Source organism: Leguminivora glycinivorella, chromosome 11 (genome assembly GCF_023078275.1).
Source record: "Leguminivora glycinivorella isolate SPB_JAAS2020 chromosome 11, LegGlyc_1.1, whole genome shotgun sequence".
NCBI lineage: Eukaryota > Metazoa > Arthropoda > Insecta > Lepidoptera > Tortricidae > Leguminivora > Leguminivora glycinivorella.
Window position 1 is genome coordinate 1,601,754 of NC_062981.1, and position 26,708 is coordinate 1,628,461.

Sequence of the window (26,708 nt, forward strand, 5' to 3'; positions counted from 1 at the left end):
TTGGTAGTGTTGCCAGGTAACTCGCGAAACGTCGCGACACTTTTAGATTCCAATTTTTCTTCCTCTTAGGATTCCACTTCTAAAAGTGAATTGGAATCTTTCTGTAGCACATAATATGGTTTAAACAACAACGATTCGAATAATAGGCTACTAGACTCATATCGAAATTGGCAATTTGGCACAATGATTGTCTTCTGTTGTATTGACATAATAGTATGACAAAAAAACAATATTTATAGATTTTGGGTATTAAAAGTTGGATTAAAAATGTCTGTAATTTTTTATTTATTTTGGCCACCGAAAACGCCTTCAGCGATGTAGTGACGTCATCTAATTCGAACCTTACTGCATGTCAAAACAATCACTGACATATTGAACTTTATGTGTTCTTACTTAAAAAGTCAGAAAATGGTGTTTGCGAGTAGAATGACCTGATGCACAGATAATCTATAGATTAACATGACTGTGTTGTTTTCGCCTGATTACGTAAAAGTATAGTTAAAAAATATTTCATGCTGTTTTTAAGTCATAATAAAATATGATAATATATTATTTCGGTTAATTGGACAGTACTTAATCATATAAGACAGACTTTAAAAAAGGGTCAAGTAGCCTATTACGTACCACTAACTCATAGTTTGATTGTATCTCTATATCACAGAGAACCTCCTTTTTTTTTTTTTTTTTTTTTTTTAGTATGAATAGGTAGACGTTTGACCACGATCACACCTGCTCCTATAGAGTAGCATTCTTGTATATTTTGTTCGCGATACGAGTCACCAGTGCCAGGGGTGCGAGGGGCGGGCGGGGAATGTGTTAAACGCGCTGTGATTGGCCGTTTCAAGGACGGCGGGCAGTCGCGCCAGATGAAAGGGACTGTCCCTCTACTGACGCGTAAGTGGCCAATGTAAGTTAACCTATGCCGGCTCTGAATAAATTATAAATATGACTTTTATGTGGAATGTAATGACGTCTGTTTTTAAATTTGAGCTTCTTGTTACCTTTCCACACCATTTCACACTACAGGTGGACATCTTTAAGACATCAAAATACCCTTTTTCAATTTTTTTACTGCGAAAAACACGCGCTGCTTTCGGGTCTGTTACTTGGTCGCTACTGATCGGGTACGGCGAGCGCCAGGGTTGCCAACCGTAAAGCAAAACTTCCTCGTACGTTTCAGCTAAAATTCTCGTATTTAGACTTTCAAACCTCGTACATATAAAAAATATTATTATTATGCATCGAAAACGTGTTTAAAACAAAATTAAGCATATTATACTATCGGGACCACTCCGTAAAGCACCTAAGAAATGGTCGCACCGCACCGCGTCTGTGGATTTTTTTTTCACGTAAGTGATAGCGATACAAAAATAACACTTTCTCGCTCTCTTTCGTGAAAACATTCCAAGGTGCGGTGCGATGTGGTTGTTAAGGCTGGGCGCAGACGGGCGACGCAACAGTTTTGTCTCCGTCGCTCGGTCTATGGGCTAGTATGAAGGTGCGCACACGGTGCGACGCAACTTTTTTGTCGTAGGGGTCGACGACAGGCCTGCGACGCAACTGTCTCCTTCCCTATGGGTTTCAATGCAAGTGCGCACACGGCGACAAAACAGTCGTCGGTCGGTTGTCAATGTTGCCAGTTATTCGAAAAAAAAGATAATTTTAAATGCAGATTGTTGAAGACGACATTGATATCTGTCTTTTAATTGAAGAAGTAGAGGAAAGACCGATTTTATATGACAAGAATCTAAAAGAATATTCCGACAATATTAAGAAAAAACGATGCCGGGTTGTAAAATCATCAAAACTTTTAAACACTCATTCTGAAGTACCAAAAATTATTTTGGATAGGCTCTCAATTTCATGAAAAAAGAAAAAGTTGCATCCGAAATATCCAAAGATAATAGAATTAGTCTATGGTAATAGCTTTTTAGTAGTCTGTGGTTACGTCGCTGTCGTTCCCGTGTGCGCACCTCGGAGACTGTCGCAAGGGGTGACGACAGAGACAAAAAAGTCGTCGAGCAACTTTGTCGCCCGTGTGCGCGGAGCCTAAAGCGATAGCTGCCATAGACAATCATCGCGTAAATGGTGTAAAATATGCAAAATGCTAATAATATATATCCAATTGGCCATATTATCAAAATCTCGTACATATTTGTACGAGGTTAATAGTATCCTCGTACCTCGTACGTAAGACCATAAATCTCGTATTTGTACGAGGAACCTCGTACGGTTGGCAACCCTGGCGAGCGCCCGCGCTTATATCAGTGCAAATACTAGGAAGGCTGGCGACCGCGAGTCGTCTTGTAATGGATGTCTATAGGGGTTGGTCTGTGCTCTATATTAAGCGACTTTGGACGTAAATGGCTGTCAGTATTTCAAACCTATTTTCTACAAGTATGGGAATTGTGCCAAGGAAGATGATAATTGAAATTAAACACATAATGTATAATAACCATTTTGATTTTATTCAGTTAAAATATGAAATAACTTACGTGTACAGTAAAAATAAGTTGTTTTAGATAGTCATCGAAGTGTTAACTCAAGTATGTATACCGCTACAAGCCACCGCGGCTCGTTCAACATGCGACTACCTTAAACCTTGTTTACCAAGTGTACTAAAATACATTCTAATGATTACATTATTGTAATTTGTATTAGGTACATTTTAACATATAAATGGACAATTTGGACGTACAGTTGTGAATTTTTTATAACTATAATAGTGACAAACGTAATGTCCTTTAAATAGATGTTCTTCACTTTCGTTCCATTTAGACTATAGATTTATTTATTTATTTACAGGTTTATTCTTAATATTAAATACTTCAAATATTTTATGCTTTATGATAATCATGAATTGGGAACCTGCATTGCATATTGTCAATACTTTAATTGTTTACGTACCTCGTCAATCTCGTCATCTGAGATAACCAGTGCTGCAGCGTTTCTTTTACTTACAACGTCAAAAACCTATCCAACTATGTGGCTTGCCATAAATGCCACCATAGAATTACTTATGTTTCATGTAATGCATCCATTGGTAAAGGGTCCTCGAGCTTCATTACAATATATTAACAAGCATAAGGGCCCTTCTTTAACGGAAGTCCACATATTGAAAATAATATCCTTGAATTGCTTTTAAATAGATTTCTTGTGTTGAAAGTATAAGAGCTAAGCAAGGAGGGGTTGAAGGTATTGACAATATCTTAGCTCTAATTGCTTTATTATAGGTAACACAATTGACCTTATTCAACACTTTAATTACGTTTCCTGTCGCATACGCGATAAATTTACAGTCTTCTAGTTTTGTGTAACCTATAATTCCATGGAACCAAAGTAAAGTAACACTGAATGAAGCCGGAGCAATCACTACGTCGTCGTTAGTCAACAATCTTTTGTGTCGCTCGTGATATGTTTTAATTGCCAAAATTAATTAATGTAACTGACGCACGATCGCCCGAAGAACACGAAAGTAATTAGAATGTATTATTGCTTTTGTATCATTAATGGTTATACAAACTGACGTCACGTCTCGACTCTGTTACCGCCCAGCTTTATTCTATAGCTAATAAATTGTGCTATTCGCTGAAACCACCCGATAAGACTATCATCATTCTTTATTATCCTTAATTCATATTATATCACCTAGTGAGGTTTCAAACAATACCCTACGACGCCCTCACACGTTGAGCCACACTGAACTATTTAAAAAAACATGTTTGACTATATTATAACGCTTGATACATACAGCTGGCATAATTTAAAACGCTTGCGTGATTATTTACGTATTTCTTTCAGTCCTCGGCCGCAACGTGTGAGGTGACCTATAAAATACTACTTAGGTAGAAATGTACTTATTGAACTACTTTTCAATACAGTCAATACAATATTATCAACAACTTAACTAGGGACTAATTACGAAAAACTATGAACATCACAAAATCCCAAGTAACCATCCGAGGCTGTTTATGGCTAAGAACAAATCATACAAATCGAACTCGCACGTCTACTCCGCTATTGCAATTTGTAAGTAACATCGGCTGGCGCAACATTTAAGGCTGTCAAGGAATTACATAATATTCAAATTTCGGAAATAGAGTAATCAATTTGCAATAGTGATGAATCTCCGTAAACAACATGAACAAATTTAAAACAAATAAAATCATACAAAACAAACACAACACAGATCAAGCTCAACTTTTAGATTAAATTGTTATTTATATTCCATTATCATAGTCCAATATGTTAAGTATTATAAAATAAAAAAAAAAATTCATAGACAAAAATATTGCATGATTTTATATTATTAGGAAATCACATCTGTCCTCAATTACTTTATGTATTCACATACAAAAATATCCAAACATATCAAAGTCAGTCCATAAGCTGAAATCACCAACTTTCATTTAGCATTCCGCGAAAGGCACTCACTCCTTGATGCAAATTAACGGCTGAATTTCGAATCAGGGTCGGGCGGGTAGGAACAAATGTTAAAATTGTTGAGCTTAAACATTAAAAAGCATTTACAATGTCTGTAAAATAAAATACTTACCTACGCTAGTATTATCATAAGATTATTACAGGAAGAAACTACAAGGAATAGCAAGATGACAACCGGTTCAAAACAAACAAACGGGTACTTAATAGGTTATAAACTTACTCAACTAGTCTACAGATTATTATTCTTTACGCTGCCTTAATCTTTGATGACGTCTCTGATACATCCATGCTCTGTACACGGGAGCATGAACGAGTCAAATCGATTTAATTACTTTGCACTGATTTCATTCCGTCGAGTATTGCACATATAACATTCCCACAATAAATATATACATGTATGCAGTTAGTTATTGTATGTAACAGGTCATATTCGATCACATGACTTTCCCGCCGGGCGACAATCGATCAGGGCCGCATCGCCTGTAGAAAATTGTCCTTGCACTATACTCGTGGATACGTCGGCGGTCAATTCTGTTCAAACCTGTAGAATAACAAACAAAATATATTATCAGTAAGTTGATTCATTAAAGTGAGTTTTTATTGCCGTGTGACGTTATATTTTTTTCCAATTTGAAATTTTTACTGATATTTGATGAGATTTTTACTGAATGTATTTATAAATAGAAATTGAATTTTTTTTATCATAGCAACAGTTTTAGTTTTCTCATACAGAAATGTCAAATCAAAATAGTTGCCTCGTGCAAAGCCGTTTACATAAACATATACGCCATATACGGTGGCGCCCTTTTTATTTTCTACTCTTGGCATGTTGGCATTGTCAAACGTAAAAACTACCCGATCAGTAGTTTTCAGTTTCGAGCACTGACAACATTTTAAAACTGTCAAATTTATTTTTTTCATGTATTTTATTGGCGTCATGCGATGCGCGGGAAATTACATACTAACCGAATTTTTATTGCTCGTACAGGGGCCCCTTTTATCAAAACTGAAAGCTACAAGTTACAAGCTGCTCTAGTGTAGTGTAGTGTAGCGTGTGTAGTACCTATGTGGTGAGCGCGGGCTGCGCGTGGTCGGGCGGCGGGTGTCCGGGCGGCGGGTGTCCGGGCGGCGCGGCGTACTCCACCACCTCCTGGTAGATGAGCTGCTTCCACTGCTCCACCGTGTGCTCGCGCTCGTCCACCGAGTGGTCGTACGCCAGCGGCGCCGGCTGACACATACCGCATTATTATTATACAACATTCTTAAGCCGGGTCATATAATGATAAACAGAAATCACACGAGATCGAGCCCGGTTACAGTTAGGTGCGACGACGAGCGAAGCGAGGAGGAGCGTGTCAGGTTGACCGTGAGCAAATCGGAAACAAGTTTTTAATGTAAACTGTAAAAACCTGAAGCACACTTCATATTAGTGACACAAGTTTTTCATAGAACTTTCCTAAAATGTCTGTCTGATACAACATTGTCGGTAAAAGGCCGAAGTAAACAAAACCTAAGTTTTACTGTACTTCAGGCTTTTAGAGTAAAATATACATAAAAAAATAAATAAAAAAAACATTTATTCATGTTGTACCAAAAATAGCAGTTATAAACAGGCCATTATACATAGAAAACATCCATGACTCAGGAACAATAGCTTTAGCTGTGTTCGTCACACAAATAAATGCTCATAGGGTCATTACGCTCTAAGCCAGACCGGTCATCATATTGCCAACGAGAGTAAGAACGACGAGAGTAACTCACCGCGTTCACCTCCCCCTCGTCGTACCACACGTTGATGTAGGGGTGCAGCAGCGCCTCGTCCACGGAGATGCGGCGCTCGGGGTCGATGACCAGCATGCGCGAGAGCAGGTCGCGCGCTTGTGACGCCTGCAACGACAATACACTGTTATTTCTATGTGCCAAGTTATATACTAGAGCTTCACATCAAAAAGTTCCATTTTATCCAGATTCGTCCTCAGGGTGACTCCTCACGTGTGGTAAATGTGTGAGTCGGAGTAAATTTGTATGGCCAACCTATGTTCGGGGGTCTGGGTCCGCGTATGATTTGTCGTTTGCAAAAAGGACGCTTTCTCGAACGGGTAGCCGGTTCACTCTCGTGAGCCACTGTGCACCGGTCCACTGTGTACATTGAGCCGGTTGTGCTCGTTGCTGTCGGACGGGAACAGGATGTCCGGGAAGAGCCTCTCGAACGAGTAGCCGGTTCACTCTCGTGAGCCACTGTGCACGGGGCCACTGTGTACCTTGAGCCGGTTGTGCTCGTTGCTGTCGGACGGGAACAGGATGTCCGGGAAGAGCCTCTCGAACGAGTAGCCTGTTCACTCTCGTGAGTCACTGTGCACCGGTCCACTGTGTACCTTGAGCCGGTTGTGCTCGTTGCTGTCGGACGGGAACAGGATGTCCGGGAAGAGCCTCTCGAACGAGTAGCCGGTTCACTCCCGTGAGCCACTGTGCACCGGGCCACTGTGTACCTTGAGCCGGTTGTGCTCGTTGCTGTCGGACGGGAACAGGATGTCCGGGAAGAGCCTCTCGAACGAGTAGCCGGCGTAGCGCGGGCGGTTCTCCACGTAGTTCCGCACTGTCGGCTGCAGGCGCGCCATGAACGCTGCTGACGGCGTGCCTAGTTGCTCTAAAAAAGAAAAGAAAAACCTTTTAAAAATTCTCGTTTGCGTCTAAAGCAACAACGGAAGGTGTTAAGATCATGGTATAGTCAGGTACGCTAGAACCTTGATTTCAGATTCAAGCAGCCAATTCTGAAGTCTGAAAGATAGTCCGAGATTTTTAGAGTTACAAGAAAGCTGATAGGACGGGCTGTTTCACCAACAAAAGTTTCTTTCGTGCAATAACACCGTGGCTTGCGTGGGCGACGGTCGCGCGATGGTCGCGCGACGGCGATGCGACGCATACAAAATCAAGCCTTATCGAAATGGAAGTAGACGATGCGATGAGACGCGACGGCGACGGTCGCGCGACCGTCGCCCACGCAAGACACGGCGTGAAGATCAACGCCACTTGCGTCTTCCTGTCTCTTTAACCCTCGACGCAAAAACGACGGGGTGCTATAAGTTTGATGTGTCTGTCTGTCTGTCTGTTTATCCGTCTGCCTGTGTGTGTGTCTGTCTGTGGCATCGTAGCTCCCCAACGGATGAACCGATTTAGATTTAGTTTTTTTTAAATACATATTCCGTAATTATAGTTGTAATTAGTTTAATTATTCGGTGTATTGGCTTAAGCTGTGATGCCGTGTAAATTATTTGAAATAAATGTGAAATGTTAAATGAAGGGACGTACCAATGATCTTGTTCCACTGGTCGATGTGGTCCGTCCCTGGGAACAGCACGCCGCCGCGGATCATCTCGCCCATGATGCACCCCACCGACCAGATGTCCACGTTCTCCGTGTACCCCATGCCTAAGATCACCTGGAAGCAAAGAACACACATGTAAACACGTAGAAAATATTCCTCATTACATCAAACGTGCATTTACACCAGACAAAAAATGGCGCACTGCTCCAGAAACCATCATCCTCCTTGCGTTATCCCGGCATTTGCCACGGCTCATGGGAAACCTGAGGTTCGCTAGTTTTTACGAAAGCGACTGCCATCTGACCTTCCAACCCGAAGGGTAACAAGGCCTTATTGGAATTAGTCCGGTTTCCTCACGATGTTTTCCTTCACCGAAAAGCGACTGAAATATCAAATGACATTTCGCACATAAGTTCAGAAAAACTCATAGGTACGAGCCAGGTTCGAACCCGCGACCTCCAGATCGAAAGTCACACGCTCTTACCGCTAGGCTAGGCCACCAGCGCTAAAGGTGCTGCTCCAGAAACCGATAGTATATATCAACCGTTATCTTGTATAGCGACCACTTGCCTAGAGAGTTGTCCGGCATTTGAGCAAAGTTCACGAGCACGAGCGCCCACCAAGCATTGAATGTGTTAAACTATTACCGAATCAAAAACAAACACAACCTTTTGTCCCGTTTAAATTCAGAGCACGAAAATGGAAAAGATGAAAGTATTAATCGTAAGAACAGTCATACATTAGCGATTATTACCTCAGCTACATTTTATATCAATCAAATGATTCTTCCTTCACACACTTAGTGCGTTTTCCAATTATCCGATTATATATCGGATGTAGGACCGATATCCCATATATTAAAGCCGCCAACTTTGATTTTTACCTTGGAAATCCTTCCTACATCCGATATCGGATCGGATAATGTGAAAACGCACTAACGTAGCAAAAGTAATCGAGAAAGAGGCGTATGGACACAGTTCGACAGTAAAATGTACTCCCCGCGCTTCAGGCGGCGTGGCGCGGGCGTCCGTTCCGAGCCTTAGGACATGCGTCTCCTGTGTGGGGATGATCCCTTAGGTAGCAAAAGTAATAGAGAAAGAGGCGTATGGACACAGTTCGACAGTAAAATGTACTCCCCGCGCTTCCCCCCAACATTCAAGAGTTCTGCAACAAATTAGCAATTTGGAAGTGGACGGTCGGAGCACTCGGAGCGTTCATTGACGCATTATTTGACATGCACGCCGCAGGCCAATATGAGCATTCACTCAGGTCTTACACTAACGGCCCAGCCACGACATTGGTCTAAGCGCGACAGCGGTGAGCGGCAGCCATACGTGCGAAAAGTCCCATCGCTGTATCTCGCTCCAATGTATGGCCGCCGCTCACCGCTGTCACGATTAGACCAATGTCGTGGCTGAGTCGTAAGAGCTGGATGCCCTCACCTCTGGTGCGCGGTAGTAACGCGTGACGACGTACGGCGTCATCATAAACGTGGTGCCGGCGGTGCGCGCCAGCCCGAAGTCCAAGATCTTGAGGGTGCAGTCGCTCTTTACCACGATGTTTGAGGGCTTGAGATCCTGCAACAAAATAGTTAAATTTATTGAACTGATTAATAGGTTGTAATCGGGTGCGACACTGATTCATCTATCTGAAAAGAACGAGAAGGGAAAGTAGAATAAATTAGTTATAACATTTATTTGATGTTTATGGACCTGGATCTTCAAGACTGTATACACCAGCATAGATCTAAATCACAAAAAGGATCCACTATAATAAGGAAGACGGATTTGGTTATACTCTGTGATCGCCTAATAGCGTGGTTCGTTCGTGGTCCTAGTTAAGGTTGGCATCACCTGGAACTTACCCTGTGGATGATCCCGGCAAGATGCAGGTGCTTGATGCTGCACAGCATCTGGTACAGCACGTAGCTCATCCGCTCGTGGATTACATCCACCTGCATGACCTGGCACCACCTGGAACTTACCCTGTGAATGATACCAGCAAGATGCAAGTGCTTGATGCCGCACAGCATCTGGTAAAGCAGGTAGCTCATCCGCTCGTGGTCCAGGTCCATCTGGATGACCTGGCAGAGGTTGGCGTCCATCAGCTCCATCACCAGGTACACGTCCTGGAACTCCTCCAGGCTCTTCTGGGGTGTGAAGGCATTTAGGAGGCCAATTATCTGGAAGGATAAAATATGATTTATTATGGTATCGTCAGTCAAGTTACATTTATAGTTATTGTTCTGAATATTTGCTGTGACCACAAATGCCATAGATGGTGTGTTCGGACATAACAAGATTTATATGCCGAGACCGACAGCTTTTACACAAAAAATAGGTAAGACACAAGAGACTTGAGAGTTTCAGTTAAAGTAACTTTTTTATAAATATTATCAAGTCAGAAATTGAGAAAACAAATCACAAATAGCTGTTCTATCTATAGCAAACGTCGAAATCTGCTTAGAAGAGCATCATTTGAATTGGAAATTGATGAAGCAACATGTTTTATCAACAAACTAATGTCATTGTCTTTTTCTACAGTTCAAATACAAACATGTAAATATTAGAAAGATCGCGACGACCAAGTCGACCAACATTCCACTTCATCAATAAACAGTAAATAAATGTTGTATATTTAGGACTCCTATTCCTGCTTTCGAAGCCTGCTTCAAAACTTTTCATATAAAAACGTTATATTGTTCGCAAGTCTCTCTCGGCAGTTTAATATTTATTTTCAGAAGTGCCTTTGTGAAGGAGATATGAAAGGGTATTACGTATCAAGTTACGTGAAATTGTGTCGTATGTGGAACGGGAACAAAGAGCTATTGATACGAGTATCTTGGTTAAAATAGGACCATTGAAATTGTTTTACTAAACAAATAGGCTAAAATGTTGCGTAGGGTAAAGAATAAAGAAGGCTAATGGATTGAAAATAGAGAAAGAATGGATACATGATACGCCACAAAGAAGAACAAGTGGTGTTTGTATCCAGTGTCAGGCATAGGATATTTACAAATCTAGATCATTCGTCACTCCCATAAGCACGAGTAAGGGATCATCCACATATTACGTCACACCAAATTTCAGGTTTTTGGACCCCTCCCCCCCCTATGTCACGCTTTTTTGTATCCCTTTAACAGGGCTTGTCACATTTAGTATGACCCCCCCCCTCCCCCTTACACTGTGACGTAATATATGGATGACGCAAGGCACAACTGCTAGTGATCATCATCATCATATTATTTAAGAGCCAGGCTCTTGTCTGTGGAGTAATCGCCATTCCGTTCTTTTCTCTGCCGCTTTTTTGAGGTCCTGATACGTCACTACGTTGGTCTTCTCTTTAAGTTGGTCTAAAAACGCACGCCTCGGTCTTCCCCTGCCTCTCCTCTTTTCTATTCGCCCTTCGATTATTGATTTTATGTAAGTATCGTGCCGTATCAGGTGCCCCAACATGTTTCCCCTTCTATTTTCAATTATTGTTAGCAGAGATCTCTTCTCTCCGACTTGCTCCAATACTTGTTCATTTGTTTTTCTCTCTTTCCAGCTTATACCTTCCATTCTTCTCCACGTCCACATTTCAAAAGCCTTCAGTCTGTCTCTCTCGCGCTGAGTTAGTGTCCACGTCTCACTTCCATATAACGCTATACTCCAGACGTAGGTCTTCATAAATCTCTTTCTAATTTTTCGGGATATCTTTGCTTTCAATAGGTGTTTTTTTGCGTTGAAAGCTTTTTTTGCCATAGCTATACGTGTAATGATATCCGTAGTACATCTGGAGTTACATGTTATAATGCTGCCTAAGTATTTAAAACTTTTAACTTGCTCTACTACTGTGTTTCGGATTTTTATAGGTTCTAGTTTGTATTTGTGCTTGGATGTTATTAATGTTTTTGTTTTATTAATATTGATATTTATATTGATATTTATATTTATTAACTGCTAGTGATATAAAAATTATATCAAATGGTATCTACCTAATGAATAATGTCCTTTTCGTATCAAAAAGTACTCGTATCGTCACAATCATCTAAATTGTTAATGTGTTCTCATTTCATATTACTGACTCGTATTTACATTAACTTGGCATTTTGCTATTTCCTCAAAGTAATAGTACTAGCATTTCATTTTCTGTCATTTAATATTAGAACTCAACTTGTTTAGAGAATCCTCTCTGTAGTTAATTTAATTTAAACTTCCGCCGGTTCTAGGCGTTCATTCTTCAGTCTCCTGAGAGTATGTCGGTAAAGTATTGTCTGGTCACAGAATATATAATAGTACAAGTACAGAAGGCCCACTGCTTTGATGTTCACGACATGCCGCCTTTTTAAATACCTACAAAATTCTAACAAAGAAACGAGCCGCACGTGCGCGGCGCCCGGCGATAGGGTTGCCTACGGATTAAAACGATTTAATACTCAGATAAAATGTTATACTATTATATTCAAGTCTTGGGTATTTTCTTGGTATATATATATGGTATTTATATAATTTTCTTTAAGTTCCAATATCACAAGCCTTATTAAGCCTTATTGAATCTTTTCAGGGGACTTAATCATCATCAGCGCAATACATGTTCGCCACGGGTACACTACACCTGCCAGAATTGTGGTCGTGTCTGTCGCTCCCGCATCGGCTTACACAGCCATGAAAAACGTTGTCGCCTTACGTGACACTGCTTGTATAGTCTGTTATAGACTCGAAGGCCAATGATGATTAGCCATTCCACACGCGGACATAGCATATGAACCTTAAAAAAAACTCGCGACGTAAAGTAACATTAGAAAGTGCGAACGTGCGTTCCGTGAGAACACGCGCCACCCCTGATTAGGCCGCGAACTCGCGGCCGCCGGCATGTACCTGTAGCGCGGCGATAGAATCGCGGAGTGAGCCGCCCCTGGTCTGGTTTGAAATTTAATGTGCTAGGACTAAAGCATGCTGCAATATTGTAAATATCGTTCCATATAGAACGATTTTACTGTTTGTATGGGGTCTTTTATTTTCATGCATTTTTAATTTCGATTAATAAGTGGTCAATCTCATACAGCCAGTAAAGGATACGGAATAATTACTTTGAGTCACAAGTCCGATACAGGGTTGAATTATGTTAGACATGTTTTTGTTCCACATCTTATCCATACTAATATTATAGTGTGTGTATCTGTTTGTTTGTCCGTCTTTCACAGCAAAACAGAGCGACGAATTGACGTGATTTTTTAAGTGGAGATAGTTGAAGGGATGGAGAGTGAAATAGGCAAAAGCTAGTCCTGTATAAATTAAACTGAAACTAAATATTTACACAAATACGAAAACCCGCGCAGTGCTAGGAACAAGACAACCGATTAATCCTTCAGAGTGAAGTTCCCAGAATACTTCAACAACCCTCGAGCTAGGCTAGAAGTTTAATAGACGATATTAAAATTCCGTCCCAACTCTTCAAGGTTTCGAGGATCGTTTTACGCCTTTTCATACAAATGTAGTATAACATTTCAGTGAAAATACCTAATTGTTTGACTTGATTAGAAACTGTAATTCATATAACAATTTAGTAACTATCATGTTTTCAATTAAAATCAAAAATCGCTAAAAAGGGCAACGCTACGGATAATGTACCTACAGCAATAAAGTTAATAGCCAGACAGGAAAACGGGAACTTCGTATAAATAGAGAAGGGGTTGTCCCCTTTCCTCTAAAGGCGCCCACTGCAAACTTTAAGTTGTGAGTGGCTGTCACTTCGTCAATTTTCTCCGTAAGACGAATTTAAGGCGTCTGAGACCAAGTTGCCTCGCCGAAATTATTAAAATGTTAGCTTTTTTAATACTTTTACGGTTCCTAGGAGACGAAGTTTGTCTTTGACAATTTGAACAAGAAAGTCTCCTTTTTGTTGGTGACAGCGTTGTTAGGAAAGTTTAAAACTGAGCTATCTTTACAGTCTGTAGGGCATAATTTTGTTATAAAAATATAGTAATGATCCAATCCGGGACTCGCTGTTCTAAAGCTCATTTAGAAGGCCGTGCGACAAACTCGCAATTTTAGTTAACTATGTCGGGCTGTTGAGGTTACCTTATGAGATTAGAAAGTCTCTTTGCAGATGACACTTGCAGGAACTATGGATGTTTTTTGAGGAGGCAGTCTACAGCATACATCGACTGCAATAATTGCACAACCCAATGCTCGATCGGCATTACTAGCCGCATCGATCACGATTTTTTTCTTTTTTATTGTCGCAGTCACATTCACAGTATGTCATTGTTTTCTAGTTTTTTTCTTTTTATGTTTCTCACTATTGTTGCCATTTAACTTTTTGTCCAATGTTTTTGTATATATTTTGTTTTTCTTCTGTCTGTTATGTTAACTTCCGCGAATTTTTCTCACTTGATGGTCTCATCGGAAGATCAGCGCAGCGTGGCACTTCATTCCTTTCTGTTTGTGTTGTTATGTGTTATTAGTCCTGACTGTGCTCACAAATAAATTCTATTCTATTCCATTCTATTCTATTGTATCCTATTTTATTCTATTCTATTCTATGTGCCTTGACTCCTGGGATGACTCAACAGGTCTGTGAAGATTGCTCGAGTTGGTGGGATGTTGCAGCCAGATTTCTACATTAGGTATACTCACATTTTTATGGTTAACGAGTTTCATGAGCTTGAACTCCCGGTAGGCGCGCTTGGCGTGCGTCACGTTCTGGAAGGGGCGCGACAGCTTCTTGATCGCCACATTCTGCTGCGTCACTGTGTCGTATGCGGCGCTGGAAGAGGACAGATGGGAATTAGAGTCATGAAAGCAAGAATCGAGACTTGATGACTATACCCAAAATACCCAAAATATTAATCCAAATTAGGGCTGAATATTAGACCACTGGTTAGTCAGTCAAAAGTTTTAAGGGTCTCTGAGACTACTCAGACTGACCATTTCTACTGTGATTGGCTCTTTTCTTTAAATACGTACAGACTTCTGACCCTTTAGCATAACTTGCGTTGTCACGCGCGAGTCCATTCATCAAAAGCGACTTCAAGTATGGACTCGCGCGTGACAAGGCAAGTTGTGCTAGAGGGGCTGGACTAGGTGAATAGTCTTTTATATAGTAGGTATTTTTGTTGTATTTTCCTTATTTGATATGCTTGCAGTTTACATTTGATCTTTTTAGACCTTGTATATTCTCTGATACCAGAGAAAAGAGACTAACAAAGAATGAGAACTCCGTAGTCCAATTTAAATGTTTGACTCGTAAAACAATAGATGGCATTACTATACTCTCGCGACAAATGGTATTGTTCAATTCACGAAATAATTTCATTTAAATGACCCAAGTCGTAATATTTAAAAATTTGGTACTTGATCATACAACATTATCATTATATAACACCGAAATTTACAAAAACAATTAAGTATTTTTTTACCAATCGGGATTTTTTGTACAGTTCGCATCAGAGTAAAGGACCTCCCCTAGGAAATGACATGTGTAAGCGTTACATTTTTTCGTCAGCATCGGTAAAAGGATAGTTAGTGTAGCGGCTACTCCGTCTGATTCGCAAACGTGAGGTCCTCGGTTCCAATTCCAAGAATGACATATCTTTTTGTATTTTTTCTTGTTTTACTCTGTTACTTTTTTTATTATAATATTTATAATTAAGAAAAGTAACAAATTTTCTTTATTATAATATTTATAATAAAGAAATCTTTGCTTAAATGAACATGAGGTATACAGAAAAAGAAAGGCACTTTGCTAAAAATAAAATTATTTATTTACTTAAACATAAATTTTCGTAACGTTTATTAATAAACTTCAAAATAATAACACGAGCTTTTTTATAGTCATACTTGTTATGGAGAATTTCTGGCCAAAAGCTGCACTTTTGGATGGAAGCAAGCCGCTTTGCATGGTGATAGTAGACATCATAGTAAACGATTTTTTCCGAAAATATTGAAATTTCATCCCTTAGGAAACCGAGCGTAGCGAGGTGTTTTATGAAAATGAAAAAAATTCTATCTTTTTATTGTATCGTCCGATTTTGACAAAACGTATCTCAAATGAAAGGTATTGCTTTAAGTAATTAAAAAAAATTTAAACAAAAATTATTATAAAAAAAGTAAGAAAAAAATTAAAAAAAGTAAATTTACGTCTCGCACTGAATAACTTCAAAGAATGACAGACAAAATGTACAATGTCGATATATGAGGTTTTTTATATCAAAGACAGATAAATTTATAGTTGAAAACTAAAGACCGCATCGAAATCGGATTAGCGTTTTTTAAGATACAGTTGCCAAAGTTGGGAAAATTTGCTTTATATGGCCACTTTGAAATTCCTTTGCCAGAAAGTCAGAAATAATATATTTTTCTTACACCGAAAAGTACATAGTGACAGTACCTTTCATTTGAGATACGTTTTGTCAAAATTGGACGATACAATAAAAAGATAGAATTTTTTTCATTTTCATAAAACACCTCACTACTAGGGAATGCAGAACCGGTACCAGTCCCAGAACCGTGACTGAGATTTCCGGTACTGGGAAAGAACCGGTAAATCCCGGTTCTTCCGTACTTTTTGGTACTGAGGGTTTACTAGTACATTTGTTGAGGTTACATACCTACAATTTAATGTTCCTACTATACAACTCATGATTTAAATAATTCATATGACCTATTATTTTATTCCGTCCTCTTGACTTCGGCGGCAAGTGATTAGAGAGTCGAGTAGGTATAGGACCTATACCTATGGTTTTTATAAACAGACAACAAGTAGGCGCGAACAATACTTACTTTTCTATAATTCAACTTTAAATCATACTTATTTTTCTAATATTCAATTATATATAAAAAAAAGTAAAAAACAACAATATAACTGTTTTTCAAACATATTAAAAAAAAATCCGGACCTGGGTCTCGAACTCGGGATCATAGACGTGCAAGTCAAATACACTAACCCCTAAGCCAAAAAACAAGGAGCCGCCCGGCTCAAAATATTGAATCATATTCAGATATGGTTACTCGGCAATGTAATTAATTATTATCTCACTAGACGGCACTTTTAAACATTGAAAATAGCGCCATCTGTAAATAACTCGAAAACTAAGAGGTACCAGCGACGATAACTCGCGTTAAGTAGGCCGTGTAGCGATGTACTGAGTTACATGTCTTCCTTTATTTAGTTTAGTCTATGCTGATACTAAAGAATCTCGCAAAGTTTATAGCACGATACCATCGCTCTACCTATCATAATTGTAGATTACCCTGCCAAATTGCCAATTCTTTAGCGGTATGAAGCTGAAAACATATCAGAAAATGTCTTACATTTAAATGAATAGCTTAGAAAACCCACCTAGTTTTAAAATACACCACAATGAAATAGGACACGTTAAAGACTAAACCGTACGACATAAATGTAAAAGGTCCAGTGTTAATTAAATGAATTAATGAACACATAATTCTAAAATAACAAATTGCCTCACAAACCTAGACGTCACCATGGTAATAAAAACACTAGGCTTTGTTAGTTTAAAAGTAAAGCCTATTTAATAATTACATAATTATAATTATTTATTCTAATACATTTATTACATAATTTTATGTGACAACGCCTGAAATATATGATAACTTAATGCAAGTGCAATTGTGAACGGATGCGACCACGAGGAACTTCAGAGTAACATAAGGCACGTAACACTTAAACTCCAATATTGGTTCGACGTCAATGGCATGCAATTGAACATAGGTAAAACGAGCCTAATACACTTCTCACTCAGCTGTGTAGCGCAGTCGACACTCGATATCAATGTCGATGGTGATCGAATCGAACCTGTGCACCACGCTCGCTATGTAGGTTTCACGTTTGACAAAAGTTTGCAATGGGGAGAGCACATTGACGCCATATGTCAGAAACTAAACTCTGCCTATTACGCTATATCTCGCCTGAAGCGGACGCTAACTCGGCAAAATTTAATGACAGCGTACTTTGCCTACTTCCACACCCATCTCACCAGTGGAATTGATTTATGGGGATTAGCCGCCGACAGAGACAGGCCGTTCTTAATCCAGAAAAAAGTTATTCGCTTAATATGCGGAGTTCCTCCGGATGAGGCAGCCAGACCACTCTTCATCCACCTCAGAGTGTTGACAGTGCCTTCACTCTATATCCTCGAGGTGAGTAAGTACGTGAGAAGGAATCCAAATGAGTTCCCCTTAGCACGGAGTAACTTCGCAAGGAGGAAACTTGGGCTGGCAATCCCTGCGCATAGACTACAGAAAACGGGTAAGTCTCTCAAGATAATGGGCGCTCAAGTATATAATAAGATTCCTGAGGCAATTAAGAGGGGGTAGAGCAGGGAGAATTTTCAAAATCTGTCAAATTACCCCATTACACACACAAACACCCTTCACTCACACTACCTCAATTTACTGTGAAAGGTCAGTGACCCTTAATTTTTTTCAAGAGTGTTATTTTGAGTTTGTAGTCAACTACTGACCTCCTTTGAGAAATTAAAACTGTAAAAAGGTAGCATACAAGAAGACAGAGAAAAAATACGCATCATCTAGCTTTCCTTCTCTGTTCATGTCTCATGTGAATTTAATTTACCTAAATATGTAGATAACGTTCCTTATTCAATTGATTGTTTATCTAGGTGTATTTCAAATTACTTTGCACTACATTTTGCGTTACTTTTCTATACTTAGATTAAAAATCGTCAGCCTGCCTATCCCCGCAAACATTATTCAAAGACGTGTGTGAAGGGCTAAAGGCCGATACCTCCAGGCAGACAATTATTATGGTCGCGTGATAAATGATAAAACATCAGCCCTATCACACTATTTGTAAGTGCGATAGGGACGGCCCGATGTTATACCATTTATCGCGCGACCATGATTGCCCTGCCGGTCTTCGGAGGCCTGTGCTGTGCATTACGTATATGCGGGGTGTATTAAAGACTAACAGATAGGTACTTTATTCTTTTCGGTCGTTAGGTTTTTTATCAATTTATCATTTATTTTGATACAAAAATAAAGTATGTGTATAAAATAAAAACCTAATGAATAGAGTACACCTAGCAGCAGTCATGTCAGAGACACAAAGAAAGACAGGGAATATCGACGCATATCTTATCTTATCCAATACTGCCATCGCCATCTGCATCAGACTCTTGATCTTACCCAATTTCCGAGTCCCTTCTCTTAATTTCAGTTCCTTGAGTTGAAAATGTTGAAACTCATACTTAGTATTAAATAAACCACAAATACATATAAAAATCACAATATAATTTTAAATTATGGCTTGGGCCCTGTACCAGTTGCAGTCGCTACGTCTGTAAAGCCCCTTGTAGTTTCTTTTAAATGGCTAAATACCTAGATGTACACATATCATACACATCTGTGATGTAACTGAAAATTAAAACACATCGCTCAGAGATAAGGTTCAAATTAGCATGGCAAAAAATACAGTGCAGTCAAAATACCATCAAAATACGAAAAAGCATATGTCAATGTCAATATCACTGCCGTATGCCGTATTTCAGGCCATAAGGGCTGTTTTCTCAAATATGAAAAAATCACAAAAGCAGAACTTTAAATAGTATTTTATGCAACAGGCGTTTAAAGGAGATCAAAAAAGACGAGTGGCGTGGGTAACAATTTGAGGCGAAGCCGAAAATTGTTATTAAGACGCCACGAGTATTTTTTGACTCAGTTAAACACCGTTGCATATAATACTTTTTTTACGACCATGCACTTAGTTTTTAATAGGTTTCTTGAATAACTTTCGTGAAATTCACACTGTTTCCTGTATTTTGACGCAAAGGTTTGCACTGTCAGCTCAGCTGCCCAAAGCCTTCCCGCGCACGCGTGCCGCATCATTATAAGGCGTTGCCATGGTTACAGAGCCAAACAATGCGTTTTCAGTTTTTTCGATACTGCGCGCATGCGCGGAAAGCCGGCGGACACTGGCTTTGGGGAATAGACTTTTATGTAGGGTTTTAAAGATCTATGCACGACCCTGTAAATGACGAATAATATGTAGTTCGGGAGTAGAAAAAAGACTTTCTAGGAAAATTATTTTGAACTTGATAGGTAGAACAATTTTTAAAAGTTGTACAAAAAAAATCTGAACTAAGTTTGTAACTATATGAAAAGTATTTTTTATCTTAGATTGCATATTTTATATGCATATTATCGTAACGAATTTTCTTTCAAATAAAAAGAGAATTATTAGAATAGGTTGACGGTGTCTACCGTAAACTGGGGTTACATTGACCAATTTGGGAATTTAAACTTTTCTAGCTTCTACATTTAATGGGTATTTTTACCCATTAAATGTAGGAGTTAGAGAAGTATAAATTCCAAAATTGGTCAACGTAACGTAACTAAGGAAGAAAAAAAATGGGACCATCAACTTCTTTAGTCTTTTCCTGCTAAAAATCTAAAAAGGTAACAAAATAAGTGATATCAGGATTATTGTTTTCTGTCACGATGCCTGCACGTATGAAATGTTTCTTTTTAACCCAGTGGTTGACTGGTAGAGAATGCCTTAAGGCATTATGTCCACCATTTGTACTTATTTTTTTATGTGCAATAAGGAATAAATAAATAAAATAATGTACGCAGAAAAAAAACGATGTGATCAAACATAAACTGACATTGGGGTTACTTTGATACACTATATATTTTTTTAATCAAAAATCAAAATCAAAATAATTTATTCAGCAAATAGGCCACAGGGGCACTTTTACACGTCACATGTACATAGGTATTTAAAAAAATATTTAAAATTGAGTTGAAATTACAATTGATACTATTATATACTAATTCTAAGTTCTAACTAAAGTTAACTCTATACAATTAATTAGAGATGTAGAAGGTCTCTAAATGTCGAATTACAACCAAGAACTACACTAAATTTTAATATAAAAAGTACAAATACAAAAAAAAAGTCTAAAATTACTTTAGAGGTGCAAATGACTCTAAATGTCACAACTAAAAATAAAATGTATATCTACTTAATCTAATTCTCCTTAGAGATGTATATGGTCTCCATGAGTCAAAATCATATATTTAAAATATTCACTAAAAGAAAGGAAACAAACGACAACCGAACAAAGTGTCCTAATTTAATAAAAATTAGAATTGAAGTTACTAAGTTATAACAGCCCCAGTAAGCTTAAACAGACCGGTCTTCACAGACGGCACCCGTTCACGAGTATGACGCATATCTCAGCCATCGCCTCCCTCAACCTTTATTCGGGAAGGTGGCGACCCGATCAACGACGCCACCGCAGCAAAGACTTTTAAGTGTGCATGACATGTTTAAGCTGCCAGGCTAAATTAAATATTCAAATAATAAAACATAGCTGTAAGACACTATATTCTGTGCTCGTATGTTACAAAGGAAGGAAATATAGATTTATACAATAAAATTAAAGTAAGATAAACATTAAACACATAATCTTGGAGATGTATAAGGTCTCCAAGTGTCCACAACTAAACTTAAATAAAAACAATATAATCAGACGAGAATATGTTCTCATACGTCAATTGAACACTAGTATGCTTAATTACACAATGCAGAGAAAATGAAAAAATATATACGACTTCATTCATCTATTGACAAGCAACCACCTTAAAGGCATCCCTATCATCTATAAAATCCTTTACAGTGTAGTACGCCTTACATAACAACAAACGCTTAATGCGTGCCTTAAATTTGTCAAATGGCAAATCCACTATATCGGTTGGTACTTTGTTATAAAAACGTGTACAGTTCCCGACGAAAGACGTACCAACCTTACGGAGACGGTGGGCGGTCACAGCAAGTTTATGTTTGTTCCTTGTGTTATAGTTATGGATGTCACTGTTAAGCTTGAATTCGTGGATATTTTTCCGAACATACATAATATTTTCGTATATGTATATGTAATGATAATTGAATGTAATCCCTTACAAAAGTATTTTATGTCAAGAAAAGATAAAAAAAATGGTTTGCAGTCAAATATTACAACTCTTTAACACTATTTTGGGGTTACTTTGATCAAGAATAAAAATTAACATCTTCGAAAAACCAACTTTATTTGCAATTATTTCAATATTTATCACAAGAAGCGATCAAATTATCAGCCTCAACAAGTACCGTGACAAAATCAGACAATAATTAACTATGTGTCATTATGGTAAATGTTACCCCATGCAAGTGATCAAAGACACCCCACAGAGTAAATCATTAGTAGTAAATACCTAGTTTGACTTTATGATACAAAATTCAATACAATGGTATAGCTGAACACATTTCTGGCAACCTAATATTCACTGTGAACCTTTTACTTTAATACCCACTACGTTAGTTTAGAAGTTTATTTAAACATGAAAAATAGCAACAAACTATGCTTATATTTTGACACGTTATCCGCACTGCCCACGACCATACTTACTTATTCACCGCGTCAGAGCACCATCTAACTATAAAGGTTGGTTAAGGGTTATCATAATATGTGTAGATTTCATTACCGACCACTCATAACATATTAAATCCTTATTTTTTGGTAAAATAAATATAATACGCTCGTGACAGGTCATATTTTGTTCGCAATCCGAAAGAGTCAACCCTTTTCCCTATTCACCCCCTTCCCGACCCTATTCACTCCAACGTTAGGGTGAGCGAAAATTACTAAATAAAACGACATATTTTCAAAGACAAACCGAAGTTCACACTGCCGGAAGATTTTTTGTGTAAAAAATTAGCATGGCACATATAAAAAAACTGCTATCGACGTTCAAAAGTCGGTTTTGGCCCTATTCACCATAAATTACGTTAGGTATACCCGTTCCGACCCCATGAACCCAAAATCTTCAGAAAACGATGTACTATGTAGCCCAATTTTATTTGGTATTTTGGAGGTAACTAGTAAAAATAATTTTTCCTAGTAAAAATAATTTAGTTTAACAATTGTGCGAAAATAGATTCTCATTTGGCCGGTTTTTTTAACCTGGCCTGGTGGCCTAGTGGTAATAACGTTAGCTGCGTAAGCTGAAGACCCGGGTTCGATTCCCGGCTCAGTCACCGTGGGCCTTGTCGTTTTTTTTTTTCTTTCGTGTATGATATCTATTTCAATATATGTATGTATGTATGTGAACACTTTATTGTACATAAGACAAGTTAGGACATAAAAATACAGTAAAGTTATGATGTACAAAGGCGAACTTATCCCTATAAGGGATCTCTTCCAACCTTTGAGCGAATTGAAAATTTATTATTTATATAAACTTGAAAAAGAACAAATCAAAAATGATTCAATAAAATAATTTTACTTCTTCCCTAGTTGTATAGTTTCATACTTATGATTTTTATTTTAAAGTAATCCGTCTATATTATAGCATATAACCATGGGTGATTTTTGCGGAGTTAAGTAGAAACGTGGAGGTAGACAGAAGTGTGATTAACATTTCTAAGTGTTAATTTCTTGTATCTAGTCTAACTACGAAGCAATACATTGACGTATAAATTGCGTCCATATACAGAGAGGTCATTCATAAAAATACCACTTTAGGTAAGTTATATATATTTTATACAATGTGACAAGCATTGACCACACATCCCAATTCACCCCTCTTCCGACCCTAATCAGCCCCTTCGTAAACCTACTTGCGACCCGATTCCCCCATTCCTGATCCCATTCACCCCTCAGGCCGCGGATATTTATTCATCCCGTAAAAATTCCCTAACACAGTTGCATCGCTTTCTTCATGAAAACCATTATAAAAATGAAAATATGTCATATGATTTTCTGTTATACATAAACTTTAGAAGTGTATACACATTCAAAAGGATAATGAACGATTAAAATGAGTAAAAATCCAATAAATTTGAACGTCAACTTTGACAGACATGAAACTGTAAATAAAAATGTGTGGCTTGCACATTTTCACTGTAATTTTAAATATTCACACATTTTTTTTTAGTAACATATTGTGTATAATACTTTTCACTCAACAGATAACTGTTATTGGCCTAAGACTATGTAAAAATACCTATGTAAGTTGAATATTTACGGCTGTTGTCCTAAATACCAATAATAATAATAATAAAAAAAACATAATATATTATTTTCCTACTTTGATTGCGGAAAATAGAAAGTATATGTCAAGAAATATAATAACATTATATACCCCCGGAACCCTTTTCACCCCAAATTACGGTATTTATTAAATTGTCATTATGTAAAATGTCGGAAACTACGGAACCCTACACTGACGCGCTCTTGGTCGGTTTTTCTTCTTAATGCTATGTAAGAGATAATAAAAAATTACACCTCCCAATTTATAATGTTTTTTTTTTGCAAAAAAATATTTATTGCTCTCCGAGACATTTCTAAAAACCCCTGACTCAATGGGGATACGACGTTTCATAACAGAGTTCCTATGATCACCTTTCTGCTCCATCATCAGATTAGCTCCATGATACCATAATATTGCATTGTCACTTGATTTACATATGTGTGCAAAATTTCAGCTCAATTGGAAACCGGAAAGTGGGTCAAATTTAGCTTCTACGTTTTGACTCCTAACTAACAACAAGGCAAGTTGAATAAAAGCTTGTACCTATAAAGGCTTCTGATACTAGATTTGCAATAAGTTTACTTGTCATAGAACAGATGAGACAGACATATCCAATGACACAAGTCTATACCGTTTTTGTGAACTGTCAAATCACCTCATACAATTAACGACTGTAAGGCAACCAGGTAGGGTTTATTATTGCACTTTAATTACATATTAATGATTTCTAGCCCGTAAGATATATATTTGCTTTAACAATGGATAGATATTTATGCGGGTGAGAGTGTAATTTAGGTTTTTATAAAGAATCAAATATTTTTAAGCGACCCGATCAGATATGTATGCGGTCAAGGACCCTCCCACATCTACCGTCTTGCGATCGTAGCGTCGGGCCAACTGTATGGCCGCGCTGACGCGGCGTCTTTTTCCATACAGTTGGCCCGACGCTATACGCTCGCGAGACGCTAGAAAGAGAGACGATGTTTTTGCCGGTCACGGAGCATCACAAATTTTTGCCGGGAACATGTCGTCATATAGTTATGGCCCCCTATAGAAAATCAGATATTTTTGCACGGCTGTTCATAGTCATTTATGCTGGTCACCAGCTGGTTTTCCATGAATATTTTGGCTAGTTGAGTGGAGAAGTGCCATTCAAAACAAGCGCTTTGTAAACAACGATGTATTTAGGTGATTTATAATTATTATTGTTTTCAACTTACGGCTACGTGTTCGCGGTATGCACAAAGTAAATCTTTAATGAAATTGAGTCATTTTTTTATATACACAATTGACAACGTTTCAAAATTTTCAATGTCCCTAAATCGAAAACCATTTCGAGATATACGCTTGTAGATCACATAAATAATTTTTTTAATTTTTTTTTCAGTATTTTTAGTAGAAAAAATCTTAAAAATAGCTTAAAGGGGAAGTGACGTCAAATAGCTGATTTAAAGCTGCCATTATAACAAAAAAATCTTCCAGTTGAGATGTCACTTGAGTTTGACAGTGACACTCACTCTTCGTAGCAAAGATATTAAAAATTTTATGGCTTAGTCTATGGTTCGTAGTCATTCACTATTGGTTGACAGTGACGCTTGAGTCACTTGACAGTCAGACATACCGAACTGTTTGAGCTGACTGTTAAAACTTTTTTTTTAGAAATGATTTTGTCGTTTTCTTAGGTGTATGAAACAACACATGTGACGTCACGAAGCTGTTGTCTTGACGTTTGTAACTTACGCTCTTTCTGCTCGAAGTAGTAATAAGAAGGGATTTTCTCATTAAAATAGCAGTTTTTGGAAAAATAAAAAAATACGTGTATCTTTTAGTATTGAGTTCTTTCAAATCAAACACTAAAAAGTTGTACTCAAAAATATGAAATGTTGTCAATTAAATTTGAACCAGAAGCACTATACCTATACCCGCTCGCATTCCCCTTTTTTCTATTCTAAGTAAGAATCGATTAATACGTATCTGAATATGTATGAATAAATTAAATTGTAATTATTTACATACAACCTGTGAAGTTTGGTTGACAAAATTTGACGTAGGTACTGTCATATATATTTTTAAAATGACGTACTGTTAATACCAGCGTAATGAAAATGTATTCCAATGAGTAAAACAAAACATGAAACTTTTTTCAATTTAACCGAACTAGAATGAAATCATTTATACTCATTCGGTTGTGTTCGTTATTTTCTTTAATAATGTGATATATTTTTATTTATTTTTTATGCACAAGCCATGCACCTTTAAATTTTAAATGAGATTGGATCTCCATCTGACATATTTGATTTACCCTATTTATTTTGAGCACAGTTTTACACTGGTATGGTTTTTCGTGTACGTACACCATTTTCTGTCAAAATATTTGTCAAATTTAATTGTCAACGCGGAGCGACCGGCGACACGTCTGCCTCTGATGAGCCGCTCACGGCATCTAATCGAAAGGAGAATTCTGACAGCAATGGCGAATGTATGGAAATTTTACGATACTTTAAATTTAAGGTAAAATTTCTTTGTTGCCTTTGAGAGGAAAAATATAAAAAACCTCAAAACTTCTAGTCCATTTATCTGGCTTTTAGAATCACTTAATGTTATAACTAAAGTATTGAATTTTTTTAACAAAGTTTACTAAACGGCGACATACGTTTTTCTCATTTTAGGTCAACTTTGCGTGTGTTTATTTATTATACCTTTAATAATTGGAGATTCTGAATAGTCAAAAGTTGTAGACACACTCTTTAAGATAATAACTCCATTTATTTTATTTCATTTAATTTAGAAATGTGAGCAGCATTTGTTAAACGCCGAATGCACTTTTCGAGGATTTCGTACGACCACCTCTTAAGAATGTTGACAGTGAACGTCAATTTATACAAAAGTTAAAAATGTTTTGC

General features: G+C 37.8%; 1 protein-coding gene across 3 annotated transcripts in view; it reads right to left on the reverse strand.

The window, feature by feature from the left end:
• Nucleotides 1-2,447: 2,447 nt before the first annotated feature.
• LOC125230949 (stress-activated protein kinase JNK) overlaps nucleotides 2,448-26,708 on the reverse strand; it is a 252,189-nt gene continuing 227,928 nt past the window's right edge. For all 3 annotated transcript variants that reach the window (XM_048136253.1, XM_048136254.1, XM_048136255.1), the window contains 8 exons: nucleotides 14,389-14,518; nucleotides 9,753-9,950; nucleotides 9,211-9,345; nucleotides 7,753-7,882; nucleotides 6,933-7,090; nucleotides 6,205-6,330; nucleotides 5,507-5,671; nucleotides 2,448-4,984 (listed from right to left, as the gene is read on the reverse strand). In XM_048136253.1, coding sequence (XP_047992210.1) covers nucleotides 5,507-5,671; nucleotides 6,205-6,330; nucleotides 6,933-7,090; nucleotides 7,753-7,882; nucleotides 9,211-9,345; nucleotides 9,753-9,950; nucleotides 14,389-14,518 — 1,042 coding nt within the window. In that variant the 3' untranslated portion in view covers nucleotides 2,448-4,984. The remainder of the gene's footprint in view (nucleotides 4,985-5,506; nucleotides 5,672-6,204; nucleotides 6,331-6,932; nucleotides 7,091-7,752; nucleotides 7,883-9,210; nucleotides 9,346-9,752; nucleotides 9,951-14,388; nucleotides 14,519-26,708) is intronic.